This window comes from Phalacrocorax aristotelis, chromosome 19 (assembly GCF_949628215.1).
Source record: "Phalacrocorax aristotelis chromosome 19, bGulAri2.1, whole genome shotgun sequence".
In the NCBI taxonomy this organism is placed as follows: domain Eukaryota; kingdom Metazoa; phylum Chordata; class Aves; order Suliformes; family Phalacrocoracidae; genus Phalacrocorax; species Phalacrocorax aristotelis.
Window position 1 is genome coordinate 4,735,510 of NC_134294.1, and position 24,843 is coordinate 4,760,352.

A 24,843-nucleotide genomic window follows, 5' to 3' on the forward strand; every position below is an offset into this window, starting at 1 on the left:
GCAGCTCTCCAGGCCAGTGGATTCTTATGGGAGCTTTGGTAGCCTAACAGTCATCACCACCTGGGTTTTTCCTGAAGGTTTCCCATCTATCGTGTGGCCTAGATGATGCACGGCTTTGCTTGCAAGCCACCTCCTTCCTACAAATGCATTTCCAGGAGTGCAGCAGGCTGCCAGCATACCATGCATTCCCCACTTGCCGAGGTTCTTCTTCGGAAAGGAGGACAACTCGGTGGCAAAGAGGTTGCTGTCTGAGTGGGTGTGTTCCTCTGAGCTAGTTGGGGTGAGCAGAGCCTCATTCTGAGATGGGAAAAGCAGCAGCTTCCGTCCTTTCAGGTTCAGGCGGGCAGGGCTGATGAGTGGCCGGCGGTACCGCAAGGAACTTGAGCTGGAAGTCACAGAGCCAGCCACCGATGGTGCTGGAGAGGGGATGCGTGAGGGAGCACAGCTGCTGGACAGCAGGGAGAAGTGCTCTGAAATGGAAACATCCCCAAAGAGGAAATAATGAGATTATAATCCCAATACAATAGGCACAGTTTTCTTTAACAATTCGTACAAGAAAAAGGAACGGGAGTTGCAAATGCCCAACATATCTAAAATTCTTTATTTATTCCCGTGCCCACACTGCAAAACATGGAGAAATTCCAGCTGCACTTTGGTACACTCAAGAGCGACTTAAGACTAGAGATGAGTTTATCAGGAGCTGGGTGAGGTTTCTCTCTGCTCAGTTGTGTCCATTCAGGACAGCCTGCATTACACATACTGTTTTGCAGGTAAATTACCTGTTCCGGCACGTCCTTTAAAGGCTGTTGGGAAAGTGTATCAGGATGTGAGGAGGTCTGCACAATGGCATTACCCCAGGCTGTGACTGCATTTCCAGCCACAAACACTTAAGCAGGACAAACAGCCAAAGGATCCATTTGGGGTCAGGAGGGCAACAGACAGGTCACTGTAGGACACAGGAGCAAAAGGGCAGAGCAGACAGGGCAGCCAAATTAGCAATTCCTGGGGCTGGGGAAGGAAAATGAAACAAAAGAGCTGCCCTAGGAACAGTTTTAAGTCTCCTATCAAAGCAATCTCAACTCAGCTGTAGAGCAGGGAAGGGATCCTTGCTTTGTCTCCCTGATTTCACTGTGAGCTCTCAGGGAGAAGGACATACAACACATTTAGCACCGTATTTTAATGCGATCCCGCTCTTAGTGGGAACTCTCTCTGCAGCATTTCTAACAGCAAAACTGACATTTACACTGGGATGTGAGCAGGGAGGAAAGAATTAAACTTGGATCATGTGTTTCAACCCACTCACTGCAAATCCTGCAAAGACAGTTGCTCTGGAAGGCCTACTGCCTTACCTGATGTAGGCGATTCCTTAGACTGAGATGACTGCGAGGCCGGTCGACTTCCGCTGAACAAGTAGCCAGAATCTAAAAAGCAAAAATGAAACAGTTTGAACTCAGCTGGCTCAGCTACTGGAGGTCTATCCTTCAGAAATGTAGCTGCATCATCTTGTCATCAGTCTGAGAAGGGGAGGGGTGGTAAACGTAGGCAGGAAAAATGTCCCTGTTTTCCTGGGTAGGCTATATGCCAGTGTCAGAATAATCCACTTTTCCCAGCTGCAGCAGAACAGATCTGTCCAGCAGGCTCCAAAAATAACCCTGTGACTGTATCACAGCCTGGTTTGGCTCTATTTTAAAAGGAAGAAGGTGAAGGTATGGTTGTACCCTTTTCTCATGAAAAGAGCCTTAAGGGTAGATCACAGGGTGAGATAAACTCCCATCTAGCTGTCAGGCATGGTAGCCATAAAAATGAGACAGAGAAAAAAATATCAATGAAAAGTACTGAAGTCAGAAAAAAGGAGTGCTACAAATGAAACCTCAGAGCTTAAATAAATTTTCTTAGGCACTTGATTTACATAATTATTGGCAAAAAGCTTTGGAAGTTGAAAACCTTGCTGTTTGCAAAAAATATTCAGCCCCAACAGCATGCTCTCCCCAGGCTGTCTGGCCTTGCACCTTAGCGAAAGAAAGCACAGACTTCACAAGGGTGGTTCAGCACGAAGGGGAAAATCCCAGCCGTCTGGTGCCTTTGCACCTCCCCTTCCAGTGCCAGTTAGGTAACTAGAAAGGTGAAGGCTCTGCCAAAAGCTGCCACGCTGCTGAAAGGTTTGCACGGCTGGTCTTTCTCTTGCTCTTAGTGGATCTGGTGAAACTGCTAGCAGTGTGAGCTAGAGAAATGTCAAATGAACTAAAAAATCCCTGCAAGACTGATCTCTCTGCTGCAGTGTTATTCTAGCAACGGCTACACGTTGGGCTCTGACCTTCTGGTAATCAGTTAGTGACACGGAAAGCTTAGCTTTCCTTGGATAGAGAATAGCATTTGAACATTATTTCCCACCTGTTAGTTTCAAGCAGAGCAAAACTGAGGGCTTACTGAGTTACTGGGAGAGAGACCTTCCTTAGGCCCATAAACCTTCCCTAGATCACACAGAGCCCTTAAAAACAGGAGGAAATGGGGTCTCTAAAGCAGCTTCAATAGTTGTGCTAAAGCATATCAAATCCAGACTAGGGAAAAGCCTGCCTTCAGCTCTGCTCCCTTCAGCTGTAGCAAGAAAAGCAAACTACACAAAGCAGCTGGACGGAAGGGAGCGATTGCTCTTGCCAGATCAGTTATCCTAATGCTCCCAATCACTTCCAAAAGCTGCTCTTCTCCATTCCCATGTCTAACTGCTCCTTCTGTCTCTCTTCCACACATAGACCTGTAGCTTGTGCCATGCTGCCATGAATGCCAGCAGAAGCCTCTGGGCTTCAGCAAACCTGCAGCAGGCAGGCACTCAGTGAGACTTTTTGTTTCACCAAGATGGCAATGGTATGCTGCATAATTTCTTAATGCCAAAAACCAGTTACCAACGCTGGATACTCCTCTGTGCCACAGGAGCAGCAATCCTCATACAGGACTATAACATGTGGATACCTCACAACCCATCTCCTTCTGAAGCACTGTACCGCCCTGTTGTCATTTCCATCGGGGCAGAAAGCTCCGTGCACACTTACCTGCTCTGGCCAAGGAGGGGATGGTACCCAGTGAGAGTGCCCTGTTGAGACGACCAGGAAGAGAGGAAGAAGGAGTCCTGCGTGGGGATTTGAAGAGCTGTTGGTTTGTCAGTTGGAGAATACTGGGTGGTGTTGGGACAAAGAGAGACGTAGCAGAGGAAGGGAAGCCAGTCCCAGTACCGCTGGGAGAGAGAGTAATCGAATCTCCAGAAAGGTACCTGCAAATGATACGTATGACAGACATTTAGCAATGAGTACATTCCAGTAAGTCACTCTCAGTTGTACTTCTTGCATGAACACTTGCTTTGTTATCAGGTTTGTATCGGTCTTTCAGTGCAGGAGCGCAAGATGCAGAATGCTTAGGAGTTTACAGGAATGTTCCTACACCTTTGAAACTGGGGAAGGAAGAACTGCTCAACCTTAACTTAAATTATTGTGCAGCAACCTGTCCCACAATACAGGGTAGTAAAATGGTGGAACAGCTTAAGAACTCGGGTGCCAATAGGCATAGTAGCTTGGTTCTCTCCCTGGATGGGAAAATTACCCAGAGACCACCAGAACACTTTACAAAGTCCAGATACACATAGGAACAACAACAGAGTATATCTTTTGTTTGTTATGTGCACATGCAAACAACATGCTGAGAGATGTCATGACTGTGGGAAGCAAGGAGTTATCTACAGTCTTTTTGTCTTTAGAAACCAAATCAAGATCTCACCTCTGATGCCAGTATAGAGAAAAGTATTTTTATGGGTACCTAGATAAAGATTTAGGCACAAGAGCCCTGTTTTAAAACTAACATTCAACCCTCTTTAATACTTTTGCCTTTCTTATACTTCTGTGAGGTAAGGAAGACTCACTACCCTCATTTTACAGATGGGAAAGAGAAGCAAAAAGAAGCTAAGTGACTTGTTGAGGGTCACATAAAAATCCTGTGATAGAACAGAGACAAAAATCTGGGTTTTCCAATCCTAAACTGAGCCCTGAACCATTACATTTTCCTTTTTCTGCATATCATGATTAGCCACAAACTAGCATAGTCACTCAGAGGGGAACTGTGCTCCTACAGCGTACGCTCCAAGTGTCTTGCTTCTAGTCCGTAAAAAAGTAATCTCTATTATAGTCCCTGGAAAAAATTTAAATTGGCAATAATAATGGCAATTGTATTTCTAGGTCTGTAAGCTGTTTTCAATGGATTCTTTCCAAGTGAAAGAGGGAAGCCGCAGAACAGCGTGTCCAACTTGGGAACATGAGACAAGAGGTAACAGACAAAACCTTCTAGGGTTACCTGTACTGGTTACCTTGATTTTTAAGGACTACAGACATAAAATGACCTCTATTCCACTGGTAAAATAACTGTATGAGGGGGCTTTGTATTTTAAACAGTTTTTGCAGCTAGCACTGCCACAATATTTCACGCTCAATTACTATATGCAAATAAACTATGCAATTAATTTCTGAGACCCCCCATTTCATCACCTATCTTTGCCATAGTTTAAAATTTAAAAATCAACCTAAGCTAAGCAATCTGTCAAAAATTTACTCCTATTTTTACCTTCTTTCTACTCCTCCTTGCAATCACATACTGATCTTAGCCTATGTGTACAGTTTAGTTGACTACATTGCATGAGAAATGAGGAGACAGCTTTGGAGTCCTCATACCATCAAAATGAGCATTTTAAGAATGTTGCAGTGTTGAAAGTATAGTAATTTTGTATTATTTTTAACAAGTGAATAAAATACATGAAAGGAAGTCTAAAATACGAACATCTCTCAAGGATCACACTTTTAAGGATTTTGTATAGTTAGAAACAGGTAACACTTGTCAAATAAGTCACGACGAAGTACTAACGAAGTATGAAGTGTATGTATTTTAAAATTGAGATAACAGACTTTGCAGCGTATAATCAAGCTGCAACATTTAGAGGCTTAATCTCACGTCTGATGAAAACACTGAGACAGATGAGAGCAGAACATGGCACTTCTTCTGTCAGAGGAAAGCCAGTAGTAAATCAGAGTGTGAAGGAATATACGTATCTCAGTCTTGTGCTGTGAGGTGATTTATGCATGTGCCATTCTCTTGGAGATTAAAGAGGTGATGCAGCAATATTATGCAGTGCTAGCATGTCCAGAAGAAGCAGTCTAGAGTTAAGATTATAATTTAAAGTACCTTATAAAACTACTTATCTGCTAGTACGAGGCAGACATCAACAATCCCGACCAGCTTAATCAGGCTGACCAACATCTGAGGCAACCAGCTTCCTGGTGCTTGCAAGCAGGACATGCCTTTACAGCAGCAAGGAACTCGTCAGTCTTGCAGCAGAAACTGCCCAACCTCTTCAGGTTCCAGAGGACCTGGGAAGGGTGTCACGCTTTGCAAACGTGAAGAGTCCTTTAGTGCACATACACATACACATTTGCCCGACAAGACATACAGATGTAAATAGCAGATGTACATGTCCATCTCAGCTTTGTAAGAGAAAACGAATGCGAAAGGAAATTATAAAGTGCAGCTCAGGACTATGATATGAATCATATCAGAAAGAGTGATACCTACCACTCACTGTGTCATGTCTGTGAAGGGCCAAATCAGAGCACCGCCTGTGAACAACATGGCTTTTTTTCCCTAACTTTGCACCTTTAGCCCAAAGATATAAAAGGATCCAACTTTACACAGCTCCCTCCTGCGCTGGAAAACAGCTTATCTGGCTTATTGGGTTTTGGCAGTTTTTTCACTTAATGGGCTGGAAGATATTACAATCGATTATCACTCATAACCACACCCTCTCTCCAAGGTTGTAACTTTTTTGGATCGGATGGACTTCCATGGGTTCTGCTGCTCAACAGCCCCTCTTCTTCTCAACCTCACCCACTTAGTGCAGTCAGATCCTCTGGGCAGCTGATGAATCATTTGTCTTGCACCATCCAGAAAAGGAATTTTTCTGGTTAGCAAAGAAGAGCTGAAGAATTTTAAGCACAACATATTAACGCCTTAGGATTGAAGGCTGACCGAAGAATGGCTTAAATATTGATCCGCTCTAAACAAAGTAAATTCCTGCAACATGTGCAAAATCCTGTTCCTTTTCTATGCGCTCTTCTCTTAGAGTTTGTCACTGTCATGTCAAGAGGGACAGATGCTGCTAAAAAGCAGGTGTTCTGTCATGGGAATGCGCTTCATGCCTGAGAACTGGTCAGCTGAACTAAAACTTCTTTCAGAAGCAGATGAAAAAAGGTGAGATCAAGAGGATCATAAGGTGGGAAGCAGCCACATCACAGCCCTGGAATGCAGCAGTGCAGCTGTGTCTCTGCTCTCAGACTACTGCATTGCTCCAAGCCATTTGTGATAACAGTGGGTCTGGTAACAGTGAAAAAGTAACCAAAAAAGGAAGAAGGGGGGGGAAAAAAGGCTCTAGAGTCAGACAGTTTGTGGAAATAGTCAGGGCCCGGAAGCCGTTTATTTCAGAACTTGGTATTGTGAACATCGAGAACTGGGTATCTTAGTGTTTACAATGATCACAGCGTCACTAGATAGTTGGGCACAACTCTGCTACACAGATACTTTAAAAATAAATAAATAGAAGGTTAAAGAAAGTGTTACACGGTACGGGACTGTACACCGTCCTGAAGAAACACCTTCTGCCAGCAGAGCCTCCCCTCCCCTGTCTCATTACCTCCCTCTTATCCAAAGACAACACGTTATGCGTGTGCCTTTTTAATTCACATTTTAAACAGAGATGCTGCAACACCCCTGGAATAGAGAGAGACATGGGAGAGCGTGGGTCAGGTCACACTACAGGGCTGTAGATGGACCCACTCCAACTCTCAGGTGATTCAGTAAATGAAGTAAGAAGGTAACACGCAGTCACAGTGCGGCAGCTTGCTCTATGTGCCCACCTTCATCTGCCTGAGGCAGCAAGGGAACCATGTGTCAGTCATGGGATAAAATATTTCCTCTGGACTTAAGGTCCCATCATAATTTAGCTATGAGTTAATGCATGTCTAACTGCGCCATTTTCTCCAGGCAGCATTGGTGCTGCTGCCCGGACCCACATGGAGCTCACGATGGCCTTACTGCTGGCTGCGAGATAAGCAAGTTTCTGTGAGCTGACGTGCAGTCACTTGTCTGGTCTGCTGCATCACATCAGTCAGTGCCCTAACCCGCGCCCCCGGTCAAGTTGACAGAATCAGGAATAACAAGCAATACAGCCAATAAAAACAGGCACAGGGGGAGGGGATAATAACGCTAAAAAAGGGCACAGGTCTCAGACACGTTAAAATTTTGATATGTGACTTAGAGAGACACTTTAGCTGCCAAGACTAAAAATTCTGCTTTGGATGAAAAAGGAGGGTTGAATTATAGCTGACAATGCTCCAGCTCCAGGTCCTGCACTCATACCTTCTAGAGCACAGACAGACGATTGGTGTCAATTTTGCCTTGTCTCCTAGCTGGTGGCACAAGGTAGGTGTGTGTGTGTATACGCACATCCCACATCTACAAAAATCCAGGCACGCTGGCATGACAAAAATGTTCAGAGGACCTCTTCGGTGCCCGTGTACTCCATAGCTTTGGTCCCAAATGAGGCTTTACAGGGGATGACTCAAGGTACGCTTCAGGACTGAGTACTGCCCCTTTCACATGAGAGCATCTGCTGTGGCTTAAAGAGGCCCCAAGTGTACCTGCAGGTGACAGCACACCTGGAATGAACTGGCAGGTTATATGTGACAGCACACAATTTCAACAGCATCTCTTTAAAAAACAAAGCAAAGCCATATACCACTGCTTTCATGAGTGGAGTCAGTCTGGAGCAATCATCTGACTATTATATTAATTTTTATAAGAGTATAAATAATTTGTCCACAATACATCAATACATACTTTCTAGAGTATCTAAGCATGATTATTAGATTCACATAGTTTCAGCATAAAGCCAAAATAAAACACCACTACACCATTTTTATATTCCCCTCCTGTCCTCACCCTTTGACACACCCAAGCTCAGTTCACTAGGGCATGCAAAGCACAGATGTGGGAAAGGAGGAGTTAATAGAAAGGAAAGAATGGGATATAAATATAGCATATTTAGAATTGTAAAGGGCCACAAAGGTGTCAGTTTGCATGCACTGATGTCAGTGAGGGCTTCAGGAAGACCAGAAGTAGCAGCAGCAGAGATGCTTGCTTGGTTGCTAGCTCTGGGTTCTCCCTCAACCCCACCGACAGCCTACAGAGTTGCTCAGAAATTTAAGAGTGCAGCCCAAGTATCCTCTTATTCCCAGCCACACTCACTGGTGGCAAATGAAGGACAAAAGCACTGGCCTGGCAGACATCCAGGCACTGCTGTCCCAGGCTGCAGCTGTGTCAGTTCCACTGAAGCAGAGCCATATTATGTCAAAAATCTCATCCAGGGAAAGGCACTTAATGAACGTCCATCAGCCCCTTTACACACTCAACTCTGCTGGGCAGGGTACAAGATGCTTTTGAGTTGGCAGATCAGCCACGGCCACTGTGAGAGCCAGAGTCAGTCACTTTGGGCTGGAGCAGATTTGACTTCAAGTGACACGCAAACCCACTAACAATCCCTCACCACCTCAGCTCCATTCTGTAGTACCATCCTCTGGTCCAGACACCAAGCACATGGCTAGTATAAAAGAGCAGCACCTGAAATTAGAGGGTTTTGGGCTAAAATCCTCTAATTTTTGAGTTAAGATGTTTGCATGCTCTGGCCTGTGTGGCTGGGAGAATCCTTGGGCAGCAAAGCTGCATCTGGTGACCACAGGTTACCACATGTTCCTCTGTGGCCTGACATAAGAGTTCAGCTAAGTGAAAACAAGAAGCTCAAAGCACTGATCAGATGGTTCTGGACGACACTTGTGTCAGCTGTGTTAGTAAGTTACCAGCCCTTTGTAAGCTCTTATCCCCCCCTCAGCAGGAGGAAATGCGTACCCATGTGTCATACAAAATAGCACCTCAGCTTCATGGGGATGGTGGCACTGTGCTCAGATGTTGGACTTGCACCAAAATACCTAAGCTGGAAGTATAGGTTTCCTTCTGCTGGACTCACTGTGGGGGAAGCAACCAGGCAGAGTTAGATGGTATATCTAACTGCTGAGCTATTTCCTCAGTGAACCTCAAGTGAAAAACGCAAAGTTGGCAAAGCAACTTGCTTACAGAACCTACAGCAAGGCATAGGGTTTAGAATAGTCTGTTTGGCATCGACACTGGGTTATTACAGGAACAGCCTCAGTAAAGGCAGTGGTGGTTTAACCTTTTTTTCCCCCCAGAAACAATCAACAGTAAAATACTGCTAAGTTACAAGTGATCTTCTTGAGGCCTAATTGTCTAAGGAGACACAACTGGTACAGTTCGAATGCTAGCAGTTTATAAATCAGAACACCTCTGGAAAAAACATCTTTCTCCCCCTTTCTTCCCTGTCCTCCAAATGATCAATCATCCTCCACCATCAGCAAAAGCATGTGAGACAAGGCATGGGAGAAAATCAGAAAGAGTCGGAGTCTCTAGAAGACCACAAATTCAATTGCTGCAAGTTTGGTTTTGAGGCTCTGAGGGTTTCTTTTTGTTGTTGTTTTTAGATGCAGCAGCACAGACATGCTGAGGCACCAAGAAGTGGGAAAATAAGATGCCACCTGAGCAAGACAAAAGCTTCTTTGGCATTAAAATTGAACCACACTCCAATATGCGTTTTGTTATTTGGTTTCGCTTTTGAAATTTTTCCAATTACGAGTGCAAGAGTTCTTCGATTGTAAGTTGTGGACAAAGCACCACAAAAACCAGGGCTTCAGTTGTGCAGCTTAGCCATAAAACTAAGTAGCTTTCTGATGTTCTGACATATAAAATTACTGCAACTTGTAAATATACTTCATTTGTATTACTCTGCATAAAGTGAAGACAAATGGATTTCTTGCTTGCATGTCAATTAACATATCTCCCAGATGAAAAGATTTTAAACTGTTTCAGTATAGATTTGCACTTGCTGTGGAAACAGAGCTAAAAATATTTCTTAACAGTATCATTCAGGCTTCACAGTGTAAACCCCACTCCTTCCCACAGTTCTACCAACTGCCTGTTCCTGACATCTAGTGTGCATCCTCCCCACCCCATCATAGTACTGCACAGGAAAAAAGACAAGAGAATAAAAGAAAAGATCAGGCAGAGGAAAACAACGTAACACTTCACAGCAAAACAGCATAAAAGGTGCCAGACCCCAGGGGGCTCAAAGATGGGGCATGTTTAAGTTGAAAGAAAAAAAAGTGCTGCTAAAAAGAAGGCAGGAAAACAGCTGCTCAGGAGAGATAGGAGGCTACATGAAATAGGACAAAGTGAAACTTAATACAGCCTTGACTTTCAACTCCTGAAAGCAAAACATCTGAAGAGGCTGAAAAGCATCATTAGAGGCTGCCACTTAGTGTTTCCTTTCTACTGGGCAAGAAAATTTGGACAGATTAATTTTATTCTTATTAAAAAAAAAAAGGATATTGCCATTAGAAATCAAACATGACATTACCATGGCCATCCCCACACATTTTAACAGTTTGTCAGCTGCTCACAGCCCTCCTCCTTCTAGCAGTCTCAATATATCCTTCTACACAAGAGATTCCCCCCATCACCTGGACATACTTGACAGCACAGCAGCAAGAGGAACTGCTCACTGCTGCCACACCAGGCCGTTGCAAGGTCCTGTGCTAGAAGCTGGCAAAAACTTTGAATCCAACTTCTATAGGTAAGTGCAGAAGAAAATCACAGCTAAATACAAACATCAGTCTTTTCCTATATTTAACATATGGGGAAAACTTGAAAGTACTGAAGCAGGAAGAAGGGGGGAAAGGAAAAAAAAGTCTAGATGTCTTATTTCACTTAACGGACATAACAGCTCAAGATTTCCTGGGTCTTCTGTGCAGCTTGTTCAGAGAACGGCAGAGCTGGCACCGGATTTGGTGCCAGTGTCCATTTCATTAGGTGTTATTGTCCACCTCGCTGTTAACAGCAGATGGGCTGCAGAACAGTGGTGTTGGAAGGGCCGCTGCAGTGGCGAGTTTTCCAGGGGCAAAAACATTACAATGATCACTGTGCTGAAAGGAAAGCTGAGAGCGATAGCACATCCATGAACAAAATTGTCCCCCATATTTTTTTTTCCCCTGTCACTTCCTGTCCTTTCAGCAGCCTCCTACCACCTGTCTTAACATAGCTCCCTGCTCCAACAGGCTGACAGGTACAGAAAAAAGACTGGATTTTTAAGGAATGTTTCCTACTAAATCTCCTAACGGAGAGTAGGAAAGAGGCACCAGAGTGATTGTGAAAGTCTGACCCAGCACCAAGGATCCTGCCCGCTTCTGCTGGCTTTTTTTCCTGTTTTGATGAAGTCACATGGCTTCTTGTAGTATTTACTTTGAAAAAATTCACTAAATTCAATGAAGTATCCTAGTGGAAAATGGGACATAATGGTTATTATTTAGCACTTGGAAAGCCTGAGACTGGAATAAGGAACAATCTGTGATTGTGAGTTGGAAGACAAACCTTTTGGGTCAAGATTGATAAACGATGGCAACACTGAAGAATGGAACCAGACTTTGCAGATGCTGGATTCGTTTTGGGACAAGTAAGTAAACAACCCTCAGAGCAGCACCATTCACAAGCACCAGAATGGAGAAAAGTGCTCTCTTTGCTTGGAGGTGGATATTGCAGTTACCTGAAGGCACTAGAAAAAAGGTTCCAAGGGAGAGCACATATGGGAAGCAGGTTTGTGTGTCCCCTTCCCATGCCAGTTGTTAAGCTACAGGCACATGGTCCTTGAGCCAAGAGCTGTACCTTCCATGACACGCTCAGCTTGTCGTTAACGAGTCTCTGCAGAGCTTTTAAGTGCTACCTTTCTGCTTTCACAATGAATACCGGTTTCAAGAACAAGAACTATGAAAATCTATGGAATATCTTTTGTTTCCTTTAAAAAAGTTTCTATAATTTCACCAGCATCTGCAGCATCCAGTAGTGTCTGAATCTTTCAGCAGGAGATGCAGATACTTCGTAGCAAGAGCTCCATTCTGATTATTTTAGAGTTTATACGTAGGAAGATCAAGACACCCAATTAACTTATATCAGACTGTTAGTGTGTCAAGTTGCACTGTTCTGGACAGAAGAAAATGGCAGATCTTCTGTAACAATGCTATTTCTTCTTGAAAGACCCAAATCTGGATGAGAAACTCAGTGGAGTTCCTTGCAAAAAACAGTGCAGGATAATCAGGCTGCTTACCCTAAGAGGCCCCACCAAGTTAATCCTACAAAAACCCAAGCAGCTGAAAGCTCCTTCCTTCCCACACAGTAACACCCAGTCATCCCAGCTTTCAGCAGAGGACAGCCAGGCACTCAACTCTAAGTCACAATTTCCAGACCCCTTTCTTCAGCAGCATTAGCACCAATGCCAGACTTCAAAAAAGGACCCCTCCAAGCAATAAAATCCATCTCTGTTGCTACGCGGTCCCACAGCAGAGGCTCCCACCCCTTCCTATAGCACATCCTCCTAATGTGTGTTCTCAATGATAAGGAAAACATTGACTGAATAAATAGTGATGTACAATGAAAGCTGATCATATACCATAGCATGTGGTTGTTAGTCCTATATTTCTTCTCTTTCTAAGGCTACAGGAGGAGTGGAAGAACATACGCATTTTTATCCAGTTGTGTTTTTACATAGATGCTTCTCATGGGGTTGTGGTGGGAGGTGGGTAAAAAACCCAAAGAAAACTGGCATAGAAAGCCACAGCCACTGGTAGATTGGAAAATTTAACCTAAAACAGCTGAATGCTTTCAGGTATTCAAACAAGACACCCTGAGCTACATAACCTTTTAAAGCACCTTTTTAAATAAATTATTGAAGTTTCAGTCAAAAGCACTTAAGGATGCCTCTGATTAAAGTAGGAGTCACAGGAGAAAGGCAGAGCGAGAGAGCATGCAGTTAAGTGATGCTACACAGTGGAAGGCAAGAAGAACCAGGTTATGGACTAGATGTGGTCCCCTCCTCGCACGCCTGTACACCATGCAGTGTTACTACAGCACATGTTACGAGGACGTGGAATCCAGAGGCAAGTTCCCATCAGTTCAAAATTAAAATGATCAGCACCATTAGAAAACTGGAGGTGGCCTAGGCCCCATGGAGGATCAGGGCAGAGGATTCCTCTGTGACTGGCTAAGGATGGACAGAAGCCAGAATCTCTTTGGAGGAGCAGAATGGGGAGGAGGCTGCATTTATGGAGCAGTTTGTGAAGCAGCCGCTGGAAGAATTGGCTTTGGGGAAGCAGGATATTTGCACTGCTGACGTAGGATTCAGGAGGAAGGGAGAATGGAGGCAGCAGGAGTAGCTTCCTTGGCTAGCACCAGCAGTGGCAATGCTCCAAGCAGCTAGCACAGTGGGAAGCAAGGATGGGAAAAAAAGGAAAAAAAATTATATATATAAAGGAAGAAAAGATCTTCACTGCTTATCTAATTAAAAAAAAAGAAAAAGAGGAAGGGAAAATAAAAAGACAGAGAAGCACCAGTCACAAAGAGTTCACAAGGCTTTTTTTCCTCCTTCCCCAGCGTCACTGCTCTGGCTCTGACCTTCGGGGCCGGTATCTCCGATGGCCCATTGATTTCCGCGTAGCCACTGCTGCGGTGAAGCCCACCAAGCAGCACAAGGATGTGGTGCCAAATTTGGCTGTGTCTAGCCAGCTGGGTGTTTCCATCTTCAGGTACCTCTCAGCTAAATGCAGACTCATCACTACGATCCACAAGACTGAAGCAAATGCATCAATCCTCCGGAGCCTGCAATGCCAAAAAGAAACCCAACAAGACACAAGGTAAGAGTTTAAACACCAACGAACCCCCTTGGTCCTGAGCAAGGAGAGGGAAAGTGGGGAGGGTACACAGACCAAGCAGGTTATGTACATTCTCTTACTACGGTCATACCATCTGCAGCCCTTCCCAATGCTGTGGGAAGTACCTGAATCGGTCAGTTCCATCCTTTACCAGATTACAGAGCTGCACAGGGAGCTTTTCATTCACAGGAATTCAAGCTTAAATTGAATGAACCCAGGCACAGATCCAAAGCAAGCTCTGCTATCTCTGTCCAGCTGGCTGGCAAACCCAAAGAATAACAAGTAGAACTGTGCCACCCAGTACTACATTTGCCATTCTGGCAAATGTTTACCCCCTGGCTCACTGAGTCAAGACAGGGCAAAAGATGGCCAACATAACACAGTTTTCCTTTAAGCAAAGCAGAAGAGAAGAGCACACCCACCTGATCCGCCCAGCTAAGAACATGGCCAACAGGCAAGTGAACAGTCCAAATAAAACGACTGCCATCTGGTGATTCTTCCCATAAGCCCATGCAGCGGTCAGGTTCTCCACCATCTGCTCTGGGAGCAGGTGGAGCAGCTCCCGCCAGCCTGCCACCATCACGGAAGTGTCATTTTCCAAGTCTGCATGTGAGCTTGTGCCAGTCCCATTCCGAACGGACGCTGGAACAGTGGAGACAGGAGCAGGGACTGCTGCACTAAGCGAGGGGTCGCCTGACCCATACAAGGCCATCAGAACCAGGAATGCACAGCTGAGGAAGGCCAAGAACCGCAGAAATATCACCTGAGCTGGTATGGTTATGGAAGCAGAAGAGGAGGACGAACACAAATTCTGCAGAGGAAGAGAGAAACACCTCGTCAGAAGCTGAATGAACTGTAGTAAGATTTTGAACTGGTGCTTTATGAAACACTTCCAGACTGTATGGTTTACTGGACAGTTTTGCTCAAGTCCTTATAAGTTTCTCTACTGGACTGACATGACATGAGATGTTGTAGCCTACCAAAGAGCAACAGCAGAGCTATGAAGAGAAGCCAAGGTCAGGCAGGGCAGTGAGGCAAGGAGAAGGTCATCATTCACTTCCTGTCGTTCTTACTTCTTTTTTCCCCCCTGTACTCCGTAGTTTCCTGCACTGTACTCATAAATTGGCTTCCCTGCCTCCCCTTTTCTGCCTGTCGCAATATTTTCCTTCCACTCTATTCTTCTTATTACGTTAAATTTACTGCCTGGTTGCACTGAATGACACCAGCAAGAGGAAAACCTCAAACTAACATCAGGAGCATCTGTAGCAACTATCCTGTGGTCTTCTAAATGTCTGCCATGCACCCAAGCTCCCAGAGTTAGAGGGCCCCAAGGCTGCTGCCTTTTCCCAGCAGCAAACCCAGGTGCAGAGGTGCCTAGTTCTCTGCACTTCCCTCATCTCTCCCACCATGTACCTGAGTATAGGTCTTGTCTGTCTCACGGCGTTTGAAATGGTGGCTGAGCAGCAGTGCCTGGAGCTGCCGATTCTGATGTTTTATGTAATACTCCACAGCAGCCTGGCATGGACGGCACAACTTGTAGGTCTGCTCCAGATGGTGCTTATACACCTCAATCTCCTCATCATATTTGCCCTGGTGAGAGAATAGGAGAGGAAAAGTAGGTGAGAACTGCAGGTCCCTCGCGAGTTATCATGCTTGCTACTGACATGCAAGCAAGGCATGCTTCCAGTCTCCAGAGGAAGAGCCCCCTGCAACCAGGCCTCAACAGCAACCAAGCTGGAGGCCAGCCATACAACCAACTTCACATACAGCTGACCCAGCCTCCATGTCCCAGAAGAGACAAAAAGCCCTTGGAGAAGGCTGCTGTGGCCAATTTCAGGATGTTGAATTTCTGTAGCCCAATTTTGCTGTCTTTATCGAGACTGTATGAACTCAACACAGAAGATGAGACAAAAAAACTAGAATTGCTCTTCTCTTCCTCAAATGAGGGGATGCAAAAGACCTATTGCCCCTTCACTCCATTGTGCTGGAGAAAAAGACAAGCTCCTTCTAAATTTCAGACCCAGACTTGAAGGCTGTCATTGTTTGAAGGCCCTGGTGAAATAAGCTCCACAAATCATTAATAGCACATGTAAAAATAGTGAGTAGGGCCAAAGGTATGTTTTTCAGCACCACTAGAGTGGACACATCACTTATCACAGAGGCTTCTAGGGCTCTTCCATCTCCACTCCCAGCCTCTATAAATATCCTTGTGCCAAAAACATACAGCTGAAAGCATGCAGCATCTCTGGGAGAAGGACGTAGAGGGAGAGGGAAATAGAAAGAAGAAAGGCATTGTAGCGGCCTGAGGGCTTGCTGCAGCAGTTTCATAGGCTCCATCTGCTGGAATTGAGAAGGAATCACATGGGAGAGACTAGTAGCAGCAGGCTGACCCCTTACTGGACAGGCCAGCAATGCTGAGAGAGGCCACTGCTGTCACTGACACACATATCTAACCACACTGGATAACACAGTCCAACGTTTCTTAGCTGGCACAGACACTGCTGTTCACCGAATGTCTGAAAAGGGGTCAAAGGCTGCCATTACTTGAGCAAGTGGATAGGTCAGGCAAGAGGCAGGGACTAGCAATAAAGCTGAGAAAAGGGAATCAGCCAAAGATGTTCTCATTAAGCATGATCAAATTTAAATCTGTTCTCTGGGACTCATCCTGATTAAACTCATTACAGCTACACAAAACAGGCTGGATTAGGCGACCCAGAGGATGAACACATCCCACTACTGAGCAGCCTTACAACCCCAAGGCTTGACCATGGTTGAAAGCTAAGGAGTGCAGCACTAAACTCTCTGCATGAAACTGTGACGGAGAAACCCCACTATTTTGTCCTCCATGCATATTAAGTAATGGGAAGGCTAAGAAGTTGCTCAGCAGGAAATCCTGCTGCTGTCACTGTAAAATCCCTTTGCCCTCCTAGATACAAATGCCTAACCAGGGAGATAATGTGGCTGCACCAGATTCCTCTCCCACTCCACAAGTAAAAGCAGAGCAGCGCAGCCAAGGCCTCAGAAAAAACCAAAATCTATTAAGGCTTCCAGGTGAGTAGTGGGCTGCTGTACCTACCGGAACCTGTAAGCTCAGCTGGGTCAATGCTAAGTACTGGAGTTGTAAGCTGATCTCAGCAATGTGCATGCTTGGTTTTGGGCTCAAGCTTCAACTTCTGGCATCCATCTAGAACAGGTCATTACAGTCTGGCTTTGGAGAAGGATTAGGCAGATTTGCAACACCGATCAGCAGTACCCTTCTCTACACTGCGGTGCCACATGGTGCTTCTGAAGGCTACTGGAGCATCATTCCATAGAGCACTGAAAAATTCCTATCCCTCTTGCTTACTAGGCTGCAGCATGGTACCATTTGCAAAGCCAGACAAAATAAATTATTACAGAGCAAATTATTCAGAGCAGGAATAGCAGAAAAATGCATGAGAATGCCTTGGACAAACATTCTCCTGTGATGCCAGTACCTAACAAATGCTCACCTCCTCCCGCGGTGAGAACGACGCCAGCTGTTTGATCTTCGTGGTTTGATGGTTGTTGCATCTCTTGCAAAGCAGAATTTGGCTGCTCACCCACTGTTGCGGTTTGGTAGGATCACAGAAAGTTGTAGCACCGGACACAACATGGTTAAGGTGTTCCATGTACTGAGCAGGGATGGGCTTGTTGTAGTCTCCATTCTGACAAGAAGCAAAAAGGGAGGCAGGAGGAAAAGCAAACATGAGATCATAAAATCAAAGCTAGGTATCCTCTGGTTGATAACGAGATTCCCTAAGCTCTGGCAGGAGCTCTGCGCTCCCTGCGTTCACATACATAACAAAAGAAGTAAGTAAAAAGAGAGACAAAATGCTTCAAATCTTCTCCCCCTTCCACTGTTCTGTACACCTATTGCAAGCAGCTGCTGCTGGTGGATTTTGACTCAAGAAGGGTTTTGTTGTTTGATACCCTAAATACAGCGATTCAGCTGTGCCAAAATACAAAACCAGGGAAGAATTGTTCCATATATTAAAAAAAAAAGATTCTTAAGAGAAATTGGTGAAAATGTCAAGGCCCTTTTTGTCCTTTGAAGCAAGAGAGGAATATTTGTCTTTACCATGCTATGTCAGCACATCCCACTACAGTGGATTCTTTCTCAAGTTTGATCAAGTGATCTGCTGCCGAGTTCACAGGTGCTCAGCACAGAGCTGGCACCTGTCCAACTGTGGGGTATTCATCTGCACTGGGCCTGAATCATCTTAAATCATGAGCAGGGCTTTCCCACAAGCGCTGTTCCACAGAACATGCACCTTCCCAGCCACCCTTCAAGCAACTTGCGCCAGTACCTCTTGGAACCCGTTGTACTGCTCACAGTTGGGGCAGTCCCAGCAGTTGCGATTCCCATACGGCACTACTGTGTCCTGACTGCAGAACCAGCAGTTCACTGTCACGTGTGTGGGCTTCTTCCTGGTAGGAAAGGAAATGTGTCAAGCGTTAACACTGAATTAAGCATACGTAGAGGAAAGCAATGGCTTTCCAACAGGGAAATACAATAGAGGCTGTAATACCAATCAATCTTCCCATTCAGTATGTTTAGCAATATGACTCAGAGTAGTCATTTTAGCAATGAAAAGATGGACTATTAAAGTAGAAATAAATTCTGCCTGATGCTTGCATCTCGTTGTGCTAGGACCATGGCCATGCCAGAACTTTAATAACCTTGTGGATACCTCATTTTGCTGTTTTTCAGAGGCATATTTAGGGGTGCAAGTCCTCTCCATATCAGCAGTGTTAATATATGTGAAGGGTGCAGTAGAGTTCCTGCTTAATACACAGTATTCTGGGAAATGGAAGTTACGATCCACAAGAACTGCATATGATGGTACTTGGAAATCTAGGAAATGGGCTCACAGTTACAGTTTTATCTGCCCTGCTTGTCAGAAAATTTTTCAAGGATGAGGGCCTATCAAATTATCCCAAGGTTCAGGCACTGTCAATAGCTGTTTCTTCACAGCTTTAGATACATAAGGAGGAACTCAGGAAGCAACATGCCTTGTCCAGTTTTTGTGCACTGGAACCAAAAACACAAGGGCTAATGACCTGGATCCACAAGCCCCTTCTTTTTTAAAACAATCCTTTTAAAACAACAGTCACTACAACAGAAACAGCTGTGACATGGTCCCATCGCAACAGGTTGTGACAACTGTTTGAGCAAAGAAATTCGGTGGCCTGGCCCTTGAGCCTGCCTGCTAAGGAAGGTCTGCATTTGTCTTGAAACTTAGTGCAGTACTCAAGATGAAGGTTCCTGGCAGGTGAAGGCAACACAGCCTGGCTGGCTGGGTCTACCAGAGCCCGTTCCAGTCGCACCTCCAAGGGAGGGCAGCTGTTCATGCAAAGCCCAGGCAGGGACTCGCTATGGCAGCTATGCAGACAGGCAGACCCAGCTGCCACCAGCCCTGTCTGCTGCCTAACTCCACCAAGCAATCACTGTGCCTCCCGCTGGACAGCTTCTCAAGCAGCAGTGAAAACAAGTGATCAGGGAGGCTCACAGAGAGCCTGGAAAGCAACTTGTCTTCTTCCTGTTCTAGGAAATATTCTCTGCTGCTACAACACTCTGTAGCAAAACATCTTCTGAATGCTGTGGAAACGTCGTCCAGCACCCTGCAACCAAATGGGCAGGTAGTTTTCCCCTTAGTTAAGCTGGCTTCCCTCTCAGCCATCACCTTTGTAGCTCGATGCCTAAGAAGATTCTTAAGAAGATGCCTTAAGAAGATTCTTCCCTACTCCCATTTTCACGTCTTGACACTTGGTTCACAAAATATCAGTGTGATGCTCAAGTGATGCTGGGCACCCTGTTTAAGTACTGATGACAAGAATAAGCTTGAAATGAAGCACCAGAAAGAAGCCTAGAAAGCCAGAGTGCACAGAGGATTCCCTGCCAGATGCTGACAGAAAATGGCTGGAGCTACTAGGGTGACAGATTCTCATCTCAGAATAGATGCATACACCCACACCCCTCTCAAAATGAATATTCACCACTCAACTTTGTTCATTGCCAAGGGGGCTCAAAGCAGTAAGTGATCTGAGTTAAAAATACCATCATTGAAACTGACAGGCAAAAAAAGAGTTTAAACCAGACAGGAATCTAGGTTGCTAGTCCAAGTTATCCATGAGCTCCCGTTGTCCAAAAGCCAAGCAAACCATACGTCAAAACAGCCGTATGAAGGATGGACCGCAACACCTGTTGTTGCTAGTTTCATCTCACTATCATAGGTGTAAAAGTTAGGAAAATAAAATGCATAGGCTTCAGCATATTAACGACCAAAATACAAATCCTACTGCACCTTGAGCCTAGACTTTGCTAGCAAGAACAACCTAAACTTCATCCTCTGATGCAGGTTATTGCACAGGTCCCAGGTACTGTAGAAAGTGCTACAATCCCACCTTCACGCCACTGTGGCATCATCCTCTGGCACCCACGGAAATAAGACATGCAACACTTCAGTCTCTACCTACCACCAGTCTACTTCCATGACATCACAGAGCAGGTAGAAGCACGAATTTCAAGGATAACACAGAAGTGGAAAGCACAGTCAAAAAAAAAAAAAAAAAAAAAAAGAGTAAAGAATGCATGCAATAAAGAAGAAAAAGAACCAATGCCAAACCCTATGGGAGAACTCGCTAGTATCAGAGACCAAATCCTTAGTATACTTGAGACCTTTCCATCTTTTCCAAACAGGATTCCATTTCTCACTCTTGAGGCTGAGGAAGTGCTACCAAGGGTTACATAGCAACCCTTCATTCTCACAATGTATGCAAAAGAAATTGCTAAGTCCTGGATTATTTAGGATAAAAAGCAATAAACCTTCCTTTTGTGAATCTGTAATCTGTTGCCATAGAAATAGGTGCAAAAAAATCAGAAGTTGCCAACCTGATGGATGCAAGAAGAATTAAAAAAAAAAAAGCCATTTGAGGCAAGAACATATAGTTAGGGTGTTAATTTTCTAGCAACTGGGCAGCACTTTAAAAACAAAAAACAAGTACTGCATTTGGAAAGACTCTCAAATACAGATTTAATGACTTTGGAGCTATAAATACCTTGACTGAATTCAGGCAGCAGCTGAATACAATAAGCTGGAGCACGCATTGCTCCTGAAGTCGGACGTTCTGTTATGAGAAGACAGACAACGCAAATTCCATATAAGCATTTACCATGTGCTCAAGCCCTTGCAAAATACTAGGCAAATCATCCCTAAGGAGTTCATAATCTAACACTGTATTTACTTGAATTAGCTTCACTGGACAAAGACCCACCTTGCAAAATAAAACCTGAGCAGCAAGAAGTGATTGAATTACTCCTTACTGCATAGAGAGATTCCATTAACAGCTTACTTGCTGTGCTAACTCAACACGTACCCTGCACACCCAAGCAAGCTAGAAAAAATTCCCAGGTTTGGACAAATTGCTCTGCAGGTAAAAGATCTTTGCTTAAGACAACACTGGGGGACATACCTGGAGTAAACTCAGTCATGAGATCAACACCTAAGTGTCTGATACTGCTCGGAGGACATAACAAAATGTTCCATTGTGAGGGGCTATCAGACTCCTTTCTTTTGCTAACAAGCTTTCTGTTCTGTACACAGTGCTTGCAAAATTCACACTGCAGGTATACCCATTGACAAACGCTGTTCAGAGACTAGTTTGTGTCTCTCATGTAACATAAGGAGCAACTTATGTTCCTTCCAACTCCCAACACTCTCCACTATTACCCATTTATACATAAATTCAAGGTCATGCCTAAGCCCATGCTTTTAATGGATTGCCAGAACAACAGTCTCCCTGATAAGTGCAGGTCAAATCAGTTTCCTGATAAAAAAACCCTGGATTTCTATATATTTTGTTTTACATCTATTCCCCCCCTCCTTTACTGCTAGGTCAGAAGATGAAGATGTTTGGTTTTCCATTTTCTTAAAAGAGGCCACAGGTAGATGTGCCGTTCTTTGTTGGTTTACCCTCATCCTCTGCCAAGGATTAAAAGAAAAAACGATTCTCCATTAAAAGTATTTAAAGCAACACTTCATTCTGGCACAACTGGATTACAAAGCAATTATACAAATCGTGATGCCAGCAAACCTGAAGAAAAAACACACTAGGAAGAGGAGCTCTTTTGCACAGATCAGTTTTGATCAGAACAATATCTGACGGCAGTTTAACATAACCAAGTATAGAGCAAGCCCGCGGCACGGTATGGTCAGCATGACTGAGTTAACGGCAGCTCCTTGGACCTGATGCCGTGTTCAGCTCGCAGTTCGGGAAGCTCCTGGGTGGCAGCTCACTGACCTGCCATGATTCCAAGTTATGCCCATGTCCACCACCTGCCACTAAAGGGGTCTGCCAGTGCAGACCCAATGCTAAACCCCATTTTCCAATGTGAGAAAAATACATCACAGCTGTCTAGATTCCAGCAAGCAAACTATATTCTAGGTGCATTTGCTCAGAACTAGCAGTTGTAGACTCAGTTGAAGATACAGCCACAAGACTGGATTTCTGGTACAGTGTCCTAGGTTATAATGCAGCCTATCCTTTCCCAAGAGCCAGACTTAGTGCCTCCTTAACAGGAGAAAAGGTGCCCAGTGGACCTAAGCAGGGACACAGACCCAGTCATAACCACCTCCTGTGCTGTCCCCCTCAGGCTGTCTTCTATGAAACAGCAGCTTTTTAATACTCTGGAGAATACCAGCCATCAGGACAGGATTCTCCAGAAAAGGTGCCTCTTTTTGCCATCTCAGTATGTGTGACAGGCTTCTCAACTAAACGAACTAGCCTCACGGCAGTTCCCAAGCTCCTACTGGCCTCTTTTAGAGCGAGTGGTGCCTTATCTTCACTCTAGTTGTAGAGGGAACAGCCTCTGCCATCACTGACCCAAGAAGTCCCAAGAAAGAGATCCTCATGGGGTCTCTGACAACAAGTCAGTAGCTATTGGTACTGACAAGTCAGCAGCTATCAATCAGGAGGGGCACAGAAGATGAAGGAAATGTGGCAACAGTTGCTGGCCTGAACTCAGCAACCAGACTTCCAACAATACATAACAAACAAATAGCCAAGCTGTGATCTTGAAGAAAGACCACAGAAGATACCAGAGGTTTCCTACCTGACCCAAACTCATAAGGTTTAAGCAGTTCCTGTGCATATCTGGAAGTCAAATCTTTTTTCTCCCTGATACAAATAGCACAGTCAGAGTAGTTTAACTCCACATGCTGACAGCTATTGCAGAACTACTTTACACTAGGCTGTTCTGATATATTTTATTTCCCTTTCTATAGGGGGTGGTAAAGGCACCTTGCTATATATGTAAGTGCACTCATGCTGAAAATGGAGCAAAGCAAAACTGCATCATAACATTAACACCAAAGGCAAAGGCAGCATCATGGCTGTGTTCGGATCAGCCCCTTATAAAGCTGTCCTCCTTGATGACTTTGGAAGATTCACTCAACTAAGGCAAAGGAAGAAATTAGGTAATATCAGAATAGTATTGAGAAACACAAATATGTTGCCCCAAACAATTATCAAGGTCATCTGAAAATATTTACAGCTCACCGGCAGTTTTCAAGGACTTGGGAAAAAATGCTTTCCATTCCAGAGACCTTTTGATGAACTTAAGCAAAACAAATCCAATCTCTTCCCTCAAAGGACACATTAGCCGCAACTGGGTCAAAGAGATGCTGCCTGCTTCACTGGGAATTGCTTTAGGCCACCAGTATTTCTTAGCTGCCCTAAATATGCCATAGAGATGCCAAGTCTTGTATACAGGCTAATATACCACAGACTGTTTATATGGTTCTATAAACAGCAAATGCTTCACAGCAAACCTTAAGTACTTTATTGAGGATGTAGAAATGCGCTTCTATGTCAACACGTAAACTTGAAGTGAACCTTAACGCAACAAGCCCTCGGGACCACCTTTTACTCCAACAGATGAGCCGACTGCTCAAGTCTGTTCTGTTACACAGTCTAAAGTACCTCGTGTTCCATGTACTCCTACATTCACTTCAAGCTGTGCTAGATTGAAATCTGTCAAATTAAGCTTTATTCCGTTTACAAAATCCATATCCTGACTTCTCTCCCGATGCTTTTCAAACCGTGCTTTCAACTGGTCTGTCTAAATTTGTTCTCGGGTCAGAAACGTTCTGAACAATTAAGAAACCAACGTCGAAAGAATTTTGGCCACTGACTAATAACTTTGCTTTCTAGGTAACGTTCCCGAGTCTTAGCTCCGCACTGACAGGGCTGTTATTCCTACGGCCCTCTCCCCCGGCAATCATGCTGTCACCTCCATATCAGCCAACATAAGAAGGAAAACATTCTCTCTCCCGGCCTCAAAGAGGTCAGAAAACAAAAGGGGGAAAGCCCGAGGAATCTCGGTAACACCGTGAGCGACACCGCCAGCCTCCGGACTACGGCTGGAGGAAGGTAAGCGTTTTACATCTCCTGAGCCCAGCTCCCACGGCAGGCAAGTCCTTGACGTTCGGTGCAGGCACACAAAGGGACGAAGCAGTTCCAGGGGATACGGAAAAAACCGCATCCAGCCATTTACCTACACGTTTGTGTCGCCGCCGCCGGTTTTGGGGTGGGGGGGGTGAGGGGATCCCTTCCTAAACATGGATACCTCACGGATACAGCCAGAGGGACAAAACCACGCGGACCCCGAACGCCCTCGGCTTACCGCAGCCCCCTCTCTCCCCACGCCGCCGCCCCACACGGAGCCTTCCCGCCGCCCGACGGCCATTGTCCCGCCCCGGCGCGGCCCGGCCCCTACCTCCGCGCCATGCGGTAGAGCAGCAGTCCGGCGGCGGCGGCGGCGGCGACGGTGACACCCAGCCCGCCGGCGGGGCAGCGGGCCAGCAGCGCCCCGGCTCCCTCCATACCGCTTTCCCCCCACACGGGCCGTCGCTGT

At 45.2% G+C, this 24,843-nt stretch overlaps 1 protein-coding gene across 1 annotated transcript in view; it reads right to left on the reverse strand.

Moving 5' to 3' along the window:
• The window catches only part of TMEM201 (transmembrane protein 201), a 30,014-nt gene extending 5,187 nt beyond the window's left edge, over positions 1-24,827 (reverse strand). The window contains exons 1-9 of the mRNA XM_075113832.1: positions 24,706-24,827; positions 18,236-18,356; positions 17,399-17,593; positions 15,321-15,497; positions 14,330-14,718; positions 13,651-13,854; positions 3,048-3,265; positions 1,350-1,421; positions 180-470 (exon numbers count right to left, since the gene is read on the reverse strand). Of these exons, the coding sequence (XP_074969933.1) occupies positions 180-470; positions 1,350-1,421; positions 3,048-3,265; positions 13,651-13,854; positions 14,330-14,718; positions 15,321-15,497; positions 17,399-17,593; positions 18,236-18,356; positions 24,706-24,812 (1,774 nt within the window). The 5' untranslated portion in view covers positions 24,813-24,827. The remainder of the gene's footprint in view (positions 1-179; positions 471-1,349; positions 1,422-3,047; positions 3,266-13,650; positions 13,855-14,329; positions 14,719-15,320; positions 15,498-17,398; positions 17,594-18,235; positions 18,357-24,705) is intronic.
• Positions 24,828-24,843: the final 16 nt, after the last annotated feature.